The sequence below is a fragment of the Labrus mixtus genome, chromosome 5 (genome assembly GCF_963584025.1).
Source record: "Labrus mixtus chromosome 5, fLabMix1.1, whole genome shotgun sequence".
NCBI classification, from domain to species: domain Eukaryota; kingdom Metazoa; phylum Chordata; class Actinopteri; order Labriformes; family Labridae; genus Labrus; species Labrus mixtus.
In genome coordinates this window covers 19,848,898-19,863,340 of record NC_083616.1, presented here as the reverse complement: position 1 = coordinate 19,863,340, position 14,443 = coordinate 19,848,898, and the positions used below count along the sequence as shown (strand labels likewise).

The 14,443-nt window shown below is 40.2% G+C and overlaps 2 protein-coding genes across 2 annotated transcripts in view; both read left to right on the top strand.

Annotated features, from left to right (window-relative positions):
- LOC132974390 (neurogenic locus notch homolog protein 1-like) overlaps nt 1–2,909 on the top strand; it is a 40,692-nt gene extending 37,783 nt beyond the window's left edge. The window contains exons 33-34 of the mRNA XM_061038435.1: nt 1–2; nt 92–2,909. The exon at nt 1–2 is cut by the window's left edge and continues 96 nt beyond it. Coding sequence (XP_060894418.1) covers nt 1–2; nt 92–1,450 — 1,361 coding nt within the window. The 3' untranslated portion in view covers nt 1,451–2,909. The remainder of the gene's footprint in view (nt 3–91) is intronic.
- A 1,584-nt stretch (nt 2,910–4,493) lies between these two features.
- Nucleotides 4,494–11,975, top strand: ubac1 (UBA domain containing 1). The gene is made up of 10 exons (XM_061038434.1): nt 4,494–4,942; nt 5,992–6,112; nt 6,206–6,279; nt 6,409–6,516; nt 6,688–6,790; nt 7,130–7,238; nt 7,621–7,957; nt 8,304–8,390; nt 8,662–8,800; nt 9,519–11,975. The coding sequence occupies exons 1-10, from the start codon at nt 4,805–4,807 to the stop codon at nt 9,632–9,634; spliced, it is 1,332 nt and encodes a 443-aa protein (XP_060894417.1). The 5' UTR covers nt 4,494–4,804; the 3' UTR covers nt 9,635–11,975.
- Nucleotides 11,976–14,443: the final 2,468 nt, after the last annotated feature.

Here is a 14,443-nt window from a genome sequence, read left to right as displayed (position 1 = left end):
AGGTAAAAGACCTCGTAAATCCGTAAAACAATACGACATTACTCTGCCTACTAGCTTGACTAACATCTTGTCTCCTCTATGTCTCTTTTAGGAGGAAACCCCTCTTTTCTTGGCTGCCAGGGAAGGAAGCTATGAGACTGCAAAGGTGTTACTGGACCACTTTGCTAACAGAGAAATTACAGACCACATGGACCGGCTACCCAGAGACATCGCACAGGAAAGAATGCATCATGACATTGTGCGGCTGATGGATGAGTACAACTTGGTGCGGAGTCCTCACATGCATGGGGGATCCCTCAGCACCACATTATCCCCTCCTCTCTGTTCCCCCAATGGCTACCTGAGCAGCATGAAGCAGCCGCAGCCTCAAGGTCAGGGCAAAAAGGCCCGTAAGCCCAGCGCCAAGGGGATCGGTTGCAAGGAGGGCAAAGACATGAAGGTGAAGAAGAAGAATTCCCAGGATGGGAAGTCTGGGAACCTCCTTGACAGCTCAGCTGTTCTTTCCCCAGTTGACTCGTTAGAGTCCCCACATGGATACATCTCTGATGCTGCCTCCCCACCTATGATGACCTCACCTTTCCAACAGTCGCCGTCTGTGGCCTTGAACCACCTGCAGGGGATGTCTGATCCCCACCATGGTGTGAACCACATGGTGATGCCAAGCAAGCAGGAGCTGGCTCGGATGCAGTTTGACCCACTGCCTCCTCGTCTCACCCATCTGCCTGTGTCCGGCCAGGGCGCCATAAGTAGCCAGTGTGATTGGCTGTCCAGGATGCATGGCAATATGAGTCAGCAGGGCCAGTTCAACCCCATGAGAGGAGCTCCTGGAGGTCAGGGAGGTCTGCACCAGGGAGGGCAACACCCCATGATGACCGCTCTCCATAACGGCCATCCCTCCACCAGCCTGTCACAGATGATGAACTACCAGGGGATCCAGAGTAGCAGATTGGCTCCACAGACGCACATCATGCAGCAGCAACAGGCACAACAGATGCAACAAATCCAGAACCTGCAGCAGCTCCAACAGCAGCAACAACAACAACAGCAGCAGCAGAGCATCCAGCTGCAACACCAGAACTCAAACACCAGCAGTCAGAACTTCATCAGCGGGGAGCTCAGTTCTCCAGAGCTCCAACAGGGCAGCAGCAACTCCAGCATGCCCATTCACACCATCCTGCCGCAGGAAACCCAGATCATGAGCCAATCAATGCCAAGCACCCAGTTCCTCACCCCGCCCTCCCAGCACAGCTATTCAGGCCCTATGGACAACACCCCAAACCACCAGGTCCAGGTGCCCGACCACCCCTTTCTGACCCCCTCCCCCGGCTCCCCGGACCAGTGGTCAAGTTCATCTCCTCATTCCAACATGTCTGACTGGTCAGAGGGCATCTCAAGTCCACCGACGAGCATGCAGTCGCAAATCGGACACATACCTGAACAGTTCAAATAAAAAAACTTTGTATCTCTATGCCCAGATGAGCTGCTGTATTTTTTTCTTTTATATAAAAGGCACTCTTTGTGAAAAGATAGAAAAAGGGCAAAGCTGTAAACATGACTTTTATACGCTTTTATACTAACAGCAACAACTGTGTTTCATCCATTCTTTTTATTTATTAATGCCTTATTTATATGCATTGCCTGCTTACAGAAATTCTGGGGATCCATGGTGCTGGGTCATATGCAGGACAGAGAAAGTCCTTGGGGAGACTGTTCTTTTTCTTTTAGTATTTCTTTTCTGCAGTGAAGCATCAGCATACACACTGGGTATTTATTTTTCTTAAGGACTTTTAGTATTTGCCTTGTTTCTTATGGTTTCTCAATTTTTGTTTATATTTTGTTATTTTTTGTATAATCTTGTTTATAAAGACTCGTGATTATGAGGCATTTCATTTTATAGTTTCAGTGTTATTCCAATTTGTTGTAAGTGTGGACATTTTCCAGTATGTCAATAAAACATTTTTTTTGTAACAGAACACATAAGCTGTGTTAAATGCACATGCAGGAGCTGTTTTGGAAATGTCCCCTTCTTAAATATGTGATCCTTTGTTACACTCGCTAAAATTGTGTATATTTCTTTAATCAGTGGAACAACAATATAGTGTGCCTCAAGATTTGATTGTCTTCATACATAAAGATGTGGGGGAGATGTTGTACAGTATTTGGCCATCTTGGAGATTGGCAGTTATGGCAGGCTTGAGTTATCTGTTAGTCCTGTGTCGTTGGAGAACTGGCCTGTTGGCCAAAGTGTATGCTGGTGTTCAGAGGGAAAAGGAAAACTACATTTCCCATCTCCCTCCTATTAGTTTGAGCCTATGGCTGTGTTCTTTCTTTTGTAAATATGTTGTGCATTTCCCTTGTAAGCAAGATTTTGTTTAAGAAATCTGATGTCTTAAGCATGCAATTTGAAAGGTTTGTGCCAGTCAACAACTTCTAAAATGTCAAACAAAACAGAATATATATTTTGTATTTTGAGGTCCCTATTGCATAAATAAATCTGAATTATATACAAATAGATACAAAATGTTGTGACATTTTTCTCATAAAAAGGGAAATAACATAAATATTGAGGTTTTATAAATTTCTATTTATTTAGTGTTCCTTATCACATAAATATCCCCTGAGGCAACCATTTGTGCATGTTATGAAATGTTTTGTTAAACTTTGTACAAATAGAAAAAAGAGTCTGCTAAGTTCTCAGTTGTGTCCAATTGATGCTTTGTGACACTCCCTGGTATAGTTTGCTTATGTCATTTTTTGAGAGAAATTTAGGTTTTAGTGAAATTGTAAAATCTGCAATATGCTCCTTTCCTCTTATAAAGTTATAATTTGCAAGTAATGTATTTCCCTTTTTCATTCTTAATCCGTAAAAATGTTTCTTGTTATAATAAAGAGCACTTGTGTGTCTTGAACCTATGAGAACTGTCTTTCTTTGTCTTTCAATTATCCAAATCACAATACCTTGACACTTTCAGTGAACCAATATGTCAGCTAAATTTGAAAAGATTAAGTTCAGTAACCACATTATACTAAGCACAACACTGATGAATCACTAAAACTAATCAGGACGATGAAGAAGTTGTATGGATCCATTAGCTTTCAGAACAAAATATAAATTAACAAAACGAAAATTGACTCATCAGCTTTTAGACAACCGTTTTACATTTAAAAATATTTTAGTGAGTATGTCTCCCTCTAGTGGTAGAAATTTGGAACTTTAAATATAAAAATTCACTTGGCTAAATGAAAAGTCTTATGCACTGGGAGAACAAATAATGAAAATGCAACAGCCTGAAATAATTAAGATTTGTAAATATGTTAAACCTATTAAACAAATTGCCCTAGATATCAGTTTCTAATTAAAGCACTGAACTTCTCTTCTTCTTCTCTTGATTATATGCTCTTATGGCTTTAATTTATTGTAAGCTAAATTCTGAGGGATTTTGTATTGCTTTCACTAAATAATCAGTTGAAGACGTTGTCATGTGTATAATAAATTTTTAAATCAATGAATTGCTGAAAACACTGTCAGGTAAACAGAAAACAGCACATGGTATATTCATGGCATAAACCCAACAATGAAATAAGCACGAATCACATCAGGACTAACAGTAAGCTTCCGATCTCCGAGGCAGTTGCATTTTTTAATGTTTTTTCCCCGTTCAGTTCATACTCAGAGGAAACATTGTGCAGTTTCTCCCATATTTTTATGCATTGGCTTTAAGGAGATTCTTTACCTATATACAAGTTAGTAATACAAAACAAACAATGAAAAATAAAAGGATTTCGTTGTGTTCAATGGTCAAATTCAAGGTAATAGAAAAATATAAAACATCATTATGATAATGTTTATAACTATAGTCTGACTATAATTAATCATTTATGGAAGCTTTTCATTTATTTTATTTTTTTCCTTTTATTGTTTTGATTTGGTTAACTGACAACTGTTTTCTGTTTTGTGAAATCAGGTTACTTTGTTTGTTTCTTTTTTTTTTGCAGCTATTCTTGTTTTTGATATACTGTATAAATGAAATGTTCAAAGGGTAGGCATAATAAGCCTCGGCTTCATCCTACACCTTTTCGGCCATTGTTTTATTTTTATTTTTATTATTGTTCGTGTATGTTCCAAGTATGGAAGCCCATTTCCGCCAGTAAAAAAAAAAAAATGAAAATAATAAAGTCTCATAATTTCAACTTTTTATCTCATTATTTTGACTTATCTCATTATTATGACTTTATATCTCATAATTTCGACTTTTATCTCATAATTTCGACTTTTTATCTCATTATTATGACTTTATTATTTTCATTTTTATTTTTTTAACTGGCGGAAATGGGCTTCCATATTCTATGCTTTGTGGTCATAAAATAAATATATTTACTACTACTAAAAAATGGCATTCAAAGCGGGAAATCTTTAAAACCAAAAAAGGGTGCCGGTGCCGGTGACTCAAAAGAACTACGACTCCCATGATGCAACGTTAGCAGCACCGTTGAAGTTCAGAGTTCATACATTACAGTAAAAATAGGGTAGTCTTTGGCTGGCTGTCTTGTGCTCGTTGGGAATAATAAACAGCTCGGTGGTCACAGAACTTGAACGAATGCCACCGCACCGACAACCGGCGGGGTAAATCGGAAATGGCACTGAGCTAATCGGCGCACACTGTTACCTTCTTCTCGGTGGGATTTATAGAACCACGGCTAGCTGGGTGCTAACGTTAGCACGCTAGCTCGCCCAGGAGAACATAGCAACCGCTGCTCGCTAACGTCACTGGACTAGTACTGTTTACTCTAAAAGACTGCGGCTATGTTCGTCCAGGAGGAGAAGATCTTCGCCGGGAAAGTGTTAAAAATACACATCTGCACCATGGACGGCACGGAGTGGCTGGAGGAGGTCACGGAAGACACCACTGTTGATAAACTCAAAGAGAAGTGCTTGAAACATGTAGGTGTTTGGGTTGTTTGTGTCTCTTTTTTTGTCGTGTCACTCCTCTGCCCGGGGTGTTTGCAGTCTACTATGCCCTCTGTTACACTGTCAGTGTCGGTGACTTTGTATTTATAGTAACTGGGTAGACGCTGCTATTTATAATTTAGCAGGTTGGCTGCCCCTCTCAAGCTAACTTAACAGTACGACTCTGCCCCTTTTACTGTAGGCAGTGGAGAGCTATATGTGCATGCTGCTTTAAGTGACTCTATAATTACACAGCTCATCTTACTTCTCCTTCTATGGCCATTGTAGCATTATGTTATATTCAAGCTATAAGTGTGTAATGAATGGTGTTGTGAGAGATATTACAGAATGATAATAATGGTGACACATAAAAGTGCTTTACATTAAAATAAATCAAGCAGCAGCAAACAACATGACGTCATAGCTCACATCAGCTGAATTAAGATACTGTTTGTACATGTGTGAAATTGCAATAAGCCAATGCTTATCAATAATCTTAATTTCACATCAATGTCCAAGAAAACATTCGTACTTCATACTTGTTTTTATGGGCCAAATATATGAATAGTGGGAAGAGGTGCATTCACCGTCGTCAGATTTTTATTTTTGTTTTTAACACAGTCAGTCAACCTATAGGCGAGCTACTGAACACCTGCCCGCGAGCTACCTGTTGGAGACCTCTGTCCTACACACTTTATATATTACACAAATGTGTTGTTAACATATTTGTGGTAATTACAGTGTGCAGATGTTTGCTTGCACTTTTTGATGGATTCAATCAACTCCTAAGTACCTGTCTTATAAAATACATGTAGTTTATTTTAACCCCCTTGATGGTATCGACCTTTAAGATAACAGAGAATGCATTTTTTAAAAACATGTGGTATCGAAAAGTATCTGCACATTGAACATTTTGAAAAACCATAAAAGATCCACAGCAGTTATGCAACAGAAGATATATTTGATATTTAGCATCTGCAATTAATCGCACATCAAAATTGCAAATTTATTCTGATAATATTTGTATTGTGCTTTGTTTACAGTGTGTGCATGGAAGTCTTGAAGACCCCAAAACACTTACCCACCATAAACTAATACATGCTGCTACAGAGAGAGTCCTCACTGACACCAAAACTGTTGCAGAAGAAAACCTCAAAGATAAAGGTACTAAAGGAAATATTCAATGAACGTTTTATTCTGAAAATGATGATCCTTCTTTGGTCTCCAGAGACTGATGCTGTTTCCTGTATGTTGTAGAAGTGTTGCTGCTCATAAAGAAAAGACCACCACCAACCCCTCCCAAGATGGCAGAAGTTGGCGCAGATGAGAAGGTGTGATAAAACAACTGTGTTACCTGTTGAATCATTACTGAAAGCATTTCTTCGTCATTGCTTGTAAACAACCCTGATCAGGCTATTTTAACGATCTCTCTGTGGTCTTTCTGTTTTTCTGTTCTGCAGAAGAAACAAGATAACAAGGCTCCAGACAAAGATGCAATTTTGAAAGCCACTGCCAGCCTGTCCACGCGCCACACAGACCGTACTGTTGCCCAACATAACATCAGAGATGTAAGGTTCTGGGGGGGAACAGGTGTAGCTCACAGAATGTATGTAGAGCTAAATTTCAACATAAAGGTTATATACAGTATATATATAATTCTAGAAGTTTAACCCTAACCCTTAAGATGCAGTATTGTATAAATGATGTTACTGACTTCTGTTGCGTTTCTGTCGTTTCAGTTTCAGACGGAGCTTAGAAAAATTCTGGTTTCTCTCATTGAAGTGGCCCAGAAGCTTCTTGCCTTGAACCCTGATGCTGTAGAACTCTTCAAAAAGGCAAATGGTAAAGCTCCCAATGTCATGACATGATTTCTGCTGATGAAAATATCACATTTGGTTTGACATTTACCTGATACATTAGAAATAAATGTCTGCTACTGAAGCGGGACAAGACTTTCATGTGCTTTGAATTATGAAACCTACAAAATTAAGAAAGATATATTTCATGTCTTCATGAACTGTTCTAGTTTTTTTTTTTGCAATCGAGATCAATGCAGTTTATTCACAAATCCCTGTCATATTTCAAAATGTATTGTTGCTTGATTATTGTAGGGGACATTTAACATATTTATCAACCTTTATTCTCGATTCTTTGATCTTTTTGTGTCACTTTCTCTTGTAGCGATGTTAGATGAAGATGAAGAGGATCGGGTGGATGAAACGGCCCTTCAGCAGCTCACAGAGATGGGTTTCCCTGAGAGCAGAGCCATCAAAGCTCTTAGATTAAACCAGTAAGTGTGTGGCAGTTAAAAAAAAAAAAAATCACTTACAACTGAAGATGAGTAAAACAATTTGGAATACCTCTTCAGTATTTATTTGTTCTCAATTCATGTCTGAAGAGTGACTCACTGCAGAAAGATGTCTGTACACCGTTTACCAGGGCAATGTTTTGATCTTATAGATTTAAATTTTGCCCTGCTAAAATAAAATTTCTTGTGCTGCACCTCTAATCATTTTACATGGATGTGCACACCCTAGTGTTCTCTTTTGTTTTTCTCTTTTGAAGAGTGACTCATTTGATGAATCACCTGATTGTACATTCTTGCCAGACTTTAATGCTTGTCCCTTTCAGAAACCATTGTTTTCCTCATCTCCTCCTTTCTCTTCCTGCAGCATGTCAGTGACACAAGCGATGGAGTGGCTTATCGAGCATGTAGATGACCCTTCTGTAGACACACCCATGCCAGGCCAGGACTCTTCTGGTACAGCAGGAGCCACAGCAGCTGCCACCCCAGGTCCCTCAGCCTCAGCCTCAGCCTCAGCCTCAGCCTCAGCCGCAGCCGCAGCCTCAGCCTCAGCCTCAGCCTCAGCCTCAGGCTTATCCTCTACTCCTAACCTCCTCCGCAGCCTCTCCAGCCAGTCGAGCACAGAAGAAAGCAGCAGGCAGGACGAACTCACAGAGATCTTCAAGAGGATCCGCAGGAAACGGGAGTTCAGACCAGACTCAAGAGTGGGTGACTTTAACCAGTCAAAGCTTTCATACAGTAGTTTGCCTGTTTGTTACTTTTAGAAAACTCTTCTTTGAGCTCACACCTGCTCTCAGTGTACCCCATTGTCCAGAGGAAAGGGCTCCCCTGTATTTCCAAAAATAGAAAACTGATTGAAATAGCGAAACAATGCTGCGTGGTTCATTCGTCTTGTATACGGTCATTTAAACGGTGGTAGTCCGTTTCCAACTGCTTCTCATGATGTGCACAAATGACTTTTTCCTCCAAGACACCCACAAGGCTCCACTGAAGAATTGAACTGTGAGGCTCTTTAAACTAAACAGACACTCTCTTTCTGTGATTCTGCAGGCTGTCATTGCATTGATGGAGATGGGATTTGATGAAAAGGAGGTGATTGATGCTCTGAGGGTGAATAACAACCAACAAGATGCAGCGGTAGGTGTTTGCAAACAATATTCATGTCATATTCCACCAAAGCATGACCACAATTCAAAGCAGAACAATACCAGGCACATTGATTATAAGGAATATTCACAAGTACAAGAGTAATCATTTAAATTAACTGAAGGTGACAGCATACAAATATTGGAAAATATACTGTAGCTGATCCTACAGTCTGACCTGTCTTATGATAAACAATAAAATACAAATCTTTCAAATCTGAAAGGTGATTTTTGTTTCCACATTGTGTTTTCCCATCCTGCAGTGTGAGTGGCTGCTGGGAGACAGGAAACCTTCTCCTGAAGATATGGACAAAGGCATCGACACCAACAGCCCACTGTTCCAGGCCATTCTGGAGAATCCAGTGGTGCAGTTGGGTTTAACCAATCCTAAGACTCTGCTAGGTACAGTCTTCTCATATGTTGTGAAAAGTCTGCACACATTTTAAAACTTGGTCACTTTCATTCTGTAGCCCTGTTTTTTTTGGTTCACACCAAGGAATAAAACGGCAGATAGCCAACATTGCTGCATTTGAGCTCTGCTCTGGTATACTGTATATGCACACCTGCCTTGTAGAAAAGGATCAAGAATAAGGGACAAAGAAGAAGCTGATCTTGATTAGTCAGGACGGTAACTAGACCTCCAGTCTCACAAATAGTAACAGGAAGATGGGCACAGGTGAAAAAAATGGAGGCATATTGGACTGTAAATATTAATGAAGTAAAGTTCTTATATGTTTTCTGCTTTTTAATCACTTTTTAATAGGTACCTTAGAAAATTACCAAAAATGTTATGTAATAATATAGGAGATGCAATTGAAAAATCTGCTTGGTTAAGAATTTGTTAATAGTAGATGGATTTTATAGTAGTTTAGATCTTTAAGTTATGCTAAAATCATTTAACTATAACATAATCTTGTGGTTAATTTGTTTTCATTTAATAAGACCCTCTTCTTTAATGTCCCACACCAGCCTGTTATTGACAGCATTCTCAGCGGCTTCAAAACCAGATCAATAAGGCTAATTCACCAAAGGTGGTTTGCTCTAGTAATTTCTTGCTGCTTTTCTGAAATATATGTCTTACCCCTGTGTCTTGTGTTTGTGTCTTGTGTTTTTTATGCAGCGTTTGAAGACATGCTGGAGAATCCTCTGAACAGCACCCAGTGGATGAACGACCCGGAGACTGGCCCTGTAATGCTCCAAATATCCAGAATCTTCCAGACCCTCAATCGCACATAGAGCCTCCTGGTGACCTCCCCTGAATGACTGTGGCAGCTTGTGTGTGTGTGTGTGTGAGAGAGACCATATTGGGATGTATGAAGGTGTGTTTGGATGTGTGAGAGACTGAGTGTGGCAGAGACACAAGTATTGTTTTTGCCTTGAAAAGACAAAGCGGGAGGGGTCAAAGTATGAATTAAGATATTCTACATATAACTATTTATATCAGTACAGTAAAAAAAAAAAAAAAAAAACGTATACAAACAAATGTTAACATAAGCATTATTATTATTACAATAATAATAAAAACAAGATTTACTATGTTGTTTTTACATTTTAATGAGAACAATTTATAGTCATGACAGACATGATTTATTTTATATAATTTCTCCATGTGCAAAAATGACATCCGACATCAGTTTAATGTTTACACTTAAAAGGAAACTGTTTTTGTATGTTTTGCAATATTTAAATATCAATTACAATTTTGTGTCTGTCTCTTTAAATTGTTACATTTCATCAGTGATGAATGTCTGGTTGTCATCTGTCACTCCCATGTTTGTCCCCCCCCCTCCCCTTGGTCTTGTTTTTGTCCAAATACCTGCTTGAAATTGAGAGGCTGCTGGTCACAGTTGTGTGTTCATGAAGCTAATTAAAAATAGGCTTTCAGACACATTACCTCTGTCTCCATTCACGCCTGTGAGGTCACTGTAAATCAACCGCCTCTCAGTGAAAAGAGAACATCTGTCCTTAACTATTTGACTTTCTTTGCCTTCTTAGACGAAAGCTGTACACTAAACTGTTTGTGTCTTAGTCATGTTTTTACAAGGAAATTATATATTAGGACTGTGTGTTTATTGTCAATGTGCTCTTGAATGTCATATATTCATGTTGCTCTCAATTAGCACTTGTTCACCTCTATGAATATCACTTACTGCAGCACGGCAGAAGTTAAAAGAAGGGTTTTTTTTGTCTCAAAAGGCTGTTTTTGGGATGTTAAATGAAGCTGAGCCTAATCAACAGCCTTTATAACTTTTAATCTGAATGATGAAGATTCATGCTCGCTTCATGCTGTGAAGGTTCAAACATCTTCATACGAGCGTAAACATTTTAGAATTCTCGACACAACCTACGTTGGTCTTTCGGTTTACCTTACCGGTTTTATGTTGAGAGCAATGGACATTTATGCTGTCAAACCAAATCAAAATGTCACTATATAACCTGCCTTGTCATTAGATGTACCCATTGAAAAATACCCTCATTTTCTGTGCAATAGCAAGGACTTCTGTTAACCTGTAGAGAAATATATTTGATTTGAGTGTTAAGAGACGTGTGATTAGCAATGGGGTAGTGTGTTACACAATATAAGCATTTGCATTGAGTACTTCAAATCTTCAGCTGCGAGAAGGTGAGCTGAGCCTCTCCTGGTTGTACCCTGAGTTAGAAACAATATGGAGGGTGGTGTGTTTTGCCAAGCTTTTGAGTGTTTTTATTCAATATTTAAAATGTGGTATTGATGTGACTTTCTGCTCAGGGAGGCTGAGATTGTTTTTCTAAACCTGTCGTTATGGCAAACCTCTACTCACCCCAGTCTAGTTTGGATTTGGAAAATGGCTTTAACCATCTGTGTAAAATTTTGCTTATGAATAAGAACACCAACAAGACATGGTTTTGTAATTGCAATATTTGAAAATATTTAAATGTTTTTAGAAAGAGGTGTCTGTTTGAACAATGTATTATTACATTATTTATATCAAAGCCAAACTAGTAACTTGTTCTTATTTATAATATTTCTAGCAAACCTCAAAGCTAATCTACAAATGTGAAAAGAAAATAATCAATTCTTGTTTTTACAAACCATTATACAAATGTGCTAATGGACTGGTAGGTTGCAACGTGAGTTCAAGTATGAAGGAGGACTTCTACACATGTCTCTGGAAGCCTCTCTGCACACTTTCTGCACTGCAGTGGACCTTCATCATATCCACAGTGACCAGCTGTCTCACCACCTCCATGCTTTGCATTGTCATGAGTTAAAAAAAAGAAAAAAAAGAAAAAAACTGTCCCGTCATATCTTGAAGCAAACATTGGGAGATGGAATATTTAAAGGAGAAAAAACAAGTCCACAGAAAACTTTGAAAAATGGTCAACAGGAACAGAAAAGAACAAAATGAACTTCATTACTTCAGTATGCTGAAGCACTGTTGGAGTCACAGGTTAATGTTTTCACTCAGTTTTCATGCAGAACAGTCCCAGATTTACAACCTATGCAATATTCTTTCACAGTCTGTTCATCCCAACAGCCTCACGGCAACTGGCATCTAAATCACCATTGCATTAAAGTTATTTTTTTGTGGCTGTATTTGGATTCTGTGTTTTCTTTAAATGAATGACAGGTATATGGAGTCAACATTTGGCAAGTTGGAGACCACAAAATCTGTCAAAGACAGTTTGATATGTGACAGTTGGAAAAACATAGCATCTCCTCAACATCCTTCTCTGCGACCTGGATGGACAGAGCTCTAAAATCTATAAAAGCAGCCAGCTCACTTGTGGCCCCTCACAATGGCCCCAAACTGCAGGCTCCAAAGACATCAGTCAAAGTAGCATTTAGCCTCACAGAACCTCACTCTTTGTCAAGTTGGCCCCATGTCTACATCTCTTTAAGTGCCAAATTTATATTTTCCATGGTCTGTCCATATATTAAATATCATGTTGAGGGTATTTTGAGGATTGAGGGTGTTTATTAATTTAGGATAAGTGAATTTTGGTAGCAGAGCCTCTCATATCTGACCTGCAGGGGAATGTAAGCTTTAAACAGGCCATGAAGGTCAGAGTGAATGTCACTGTGCCTCTTCTCTAGGTCTGTCTTCCTTTTGCAGGTGGTGTATCTCATCCAGGGCTTCTCTCCACTGGCTGAAATCTAACTAAGTGTCAGTGAGGTTACAATGTTACAATTCACTTAGCAGACGCTTTTATCCAAAGCAACGTACATCAGAGAGTAAGTACAACACTAATCCATTCATACACCGCCACTGAAGCAGCGGGAGCAATGCAGGGTTAAGTGACTTGCCCAAGGACACATGTTGCTCAGCTGGGGATTGAACCCTCGACCTTCCGTGCTGCCGTACCTGAAGCCAGGAGAGTCTTTCCTCAGCTTTCTAGAGAGCCACTGCCATTTGGGCTTCTTGTCCTGAGTCTGCATCTGTTTGGCTTGATTTACCTCAAGTCAATACTTCTCCCATGGTGATCCTTTCTTCCTCAGGAGCAGAGGCAGCTTTATCAACTCTTTCCTGCCACTGCGTTTTTTGTCTTTTACTCTTTGAGTGCATTTTTGAGTTGTTTCTGTATCGTCTTGCTCTCCAGCTTATGCGATTTGAGCTCATCTACCATGCGCTCTGGCTTATTATAGGCTTCTCTTCTGCACTCAGGGACTAGCAATAGACTCTTCTCTTCTGCTCTCGGAGAGGGAGTGATACTTGGACTTAATTCTGTCACGCTCTCTCTCTGCACCCTGGAATTGAGCCCTGGTCTCTGCATTCTCTATGTCTGCACGTTGTACACGAGAAGCTCTGAAGGATGCAGCTGGTTTTTAGAGCTTCAACCTCAGCTTGGCTCTCTGAAATCATCTCCTTAAAGCACTTCTTCTCATTTTTGAGGAAGGACCATAACAATTTGTTTTGGTATTTAGGCTCTTTTCTAAAGCCAAAGTCTTCCCAGCCCTTTCTCTTGCAACTGAATCTTCCTCATATCTCCTGCAACCTTCCTCATCTTCTGGGGAGACAGAAGCCTCATGGTGTCTTCAGAGTTCCTCTCTGAGGTCTGAGGCCTGCTGGTTAAACTCTCTCCTGCAGAGAAGAAACAATCTGGTGATTGCCTTTAATTCCATTTTAAGGCTCTGTTTATCATTGGGCAGGGATATGATTTCTTTGACTCTCTGTAAAATTTCCCTCCACTACTCATCAAGGTGTTTTCTCAGTTCTTTGTTTTAAGCGCAAATTTCCTTCTCAGCCCCTTCTTATACCTCTTGCAGACTATGGGGTTCCTCCGGATCAGTTGAAGGCTTCGCAATCATTCTCTTTTCCTCTTCAAGCTCAGTGGTAATTTCACAGGTATTCTCATTTAGCTTTGCAAGCTGGCACTTGATCAGGGCATCTACCAGTTCGCCCTGGAGCCTTTTATTCTCAGAAGTCGGTCCTTGGAATCTCTGATTATCAATGTGGCAACAGCTGGAATGCGGCTCTCCCCAATTTTTGTGATAGCCTTTGAGATAATCCTCATAGGGGCAAGGCAGGTGGTGGGAGATATGAAGTTACCATCAGGCGAAAGGCTTCCCCCGCATAGGAGTTATATGGACGATGTCACAAGCATCCTTCAGACGGCTCCATGCACGGCGAGGCTCCTCAATCGCATGGATGAGCTCATCACATGGGCAAGAATGAAGATCAAGGCTGAAAAATCAAGAAGTCTCTCGATGAGGAAAGGGGTACCACAGAACCAGACCATCTTTGTTGCTGGTGGAGAGCCCATTCCACGGCTGGCAGAAAAACCCCTCAAGAGCCTGGGGAGGCTATATACTGCAGACTTGTCCGACAGACAAATGGGGAAGCTAGCCAAGAAACAACTTGCGGAGGGCCTGGCAAAGATCAATCAATGCCATCTGCCAGGGAAATACAAAGTGTGGTGCTACCAACACAAACTGTACCATCAAGTGTTGTGGCCACTAAAGGTCAGCGAGATTCCATCATCAGAGGTTAGCAGGATGGACAGCCTAGCTAACAACTACATCCGAAAGTGGTTGGGCTTGCCCCGCTGCTTCTCAGATGCTGG

Bases quoted from the DNA above. Each gene is read 5' to 3' on its own strand.
- ubac1 (XM_061038434.1), top strand. From the start codon at position 4,805: ATGTTCGTCCAGGAGGAGAAGATCTTCGCCGGGAAAGTGTTAAAAATA. The intron at 7,239-7,620 runs GTAAGTGTGTGG...CTCTTCCTGCAG, and splicing joins AAAGCTCTTAGATTAAACCA to CATGTCAGTGACACAAGCGA. The intron at 8,801-9,518 runs GTACAGTCTTCT...TTTTTTATGCAG, and splicing joins CAATCCTAAGACTCTGCTAG to CGTTTGAAGACATGCTGGAG.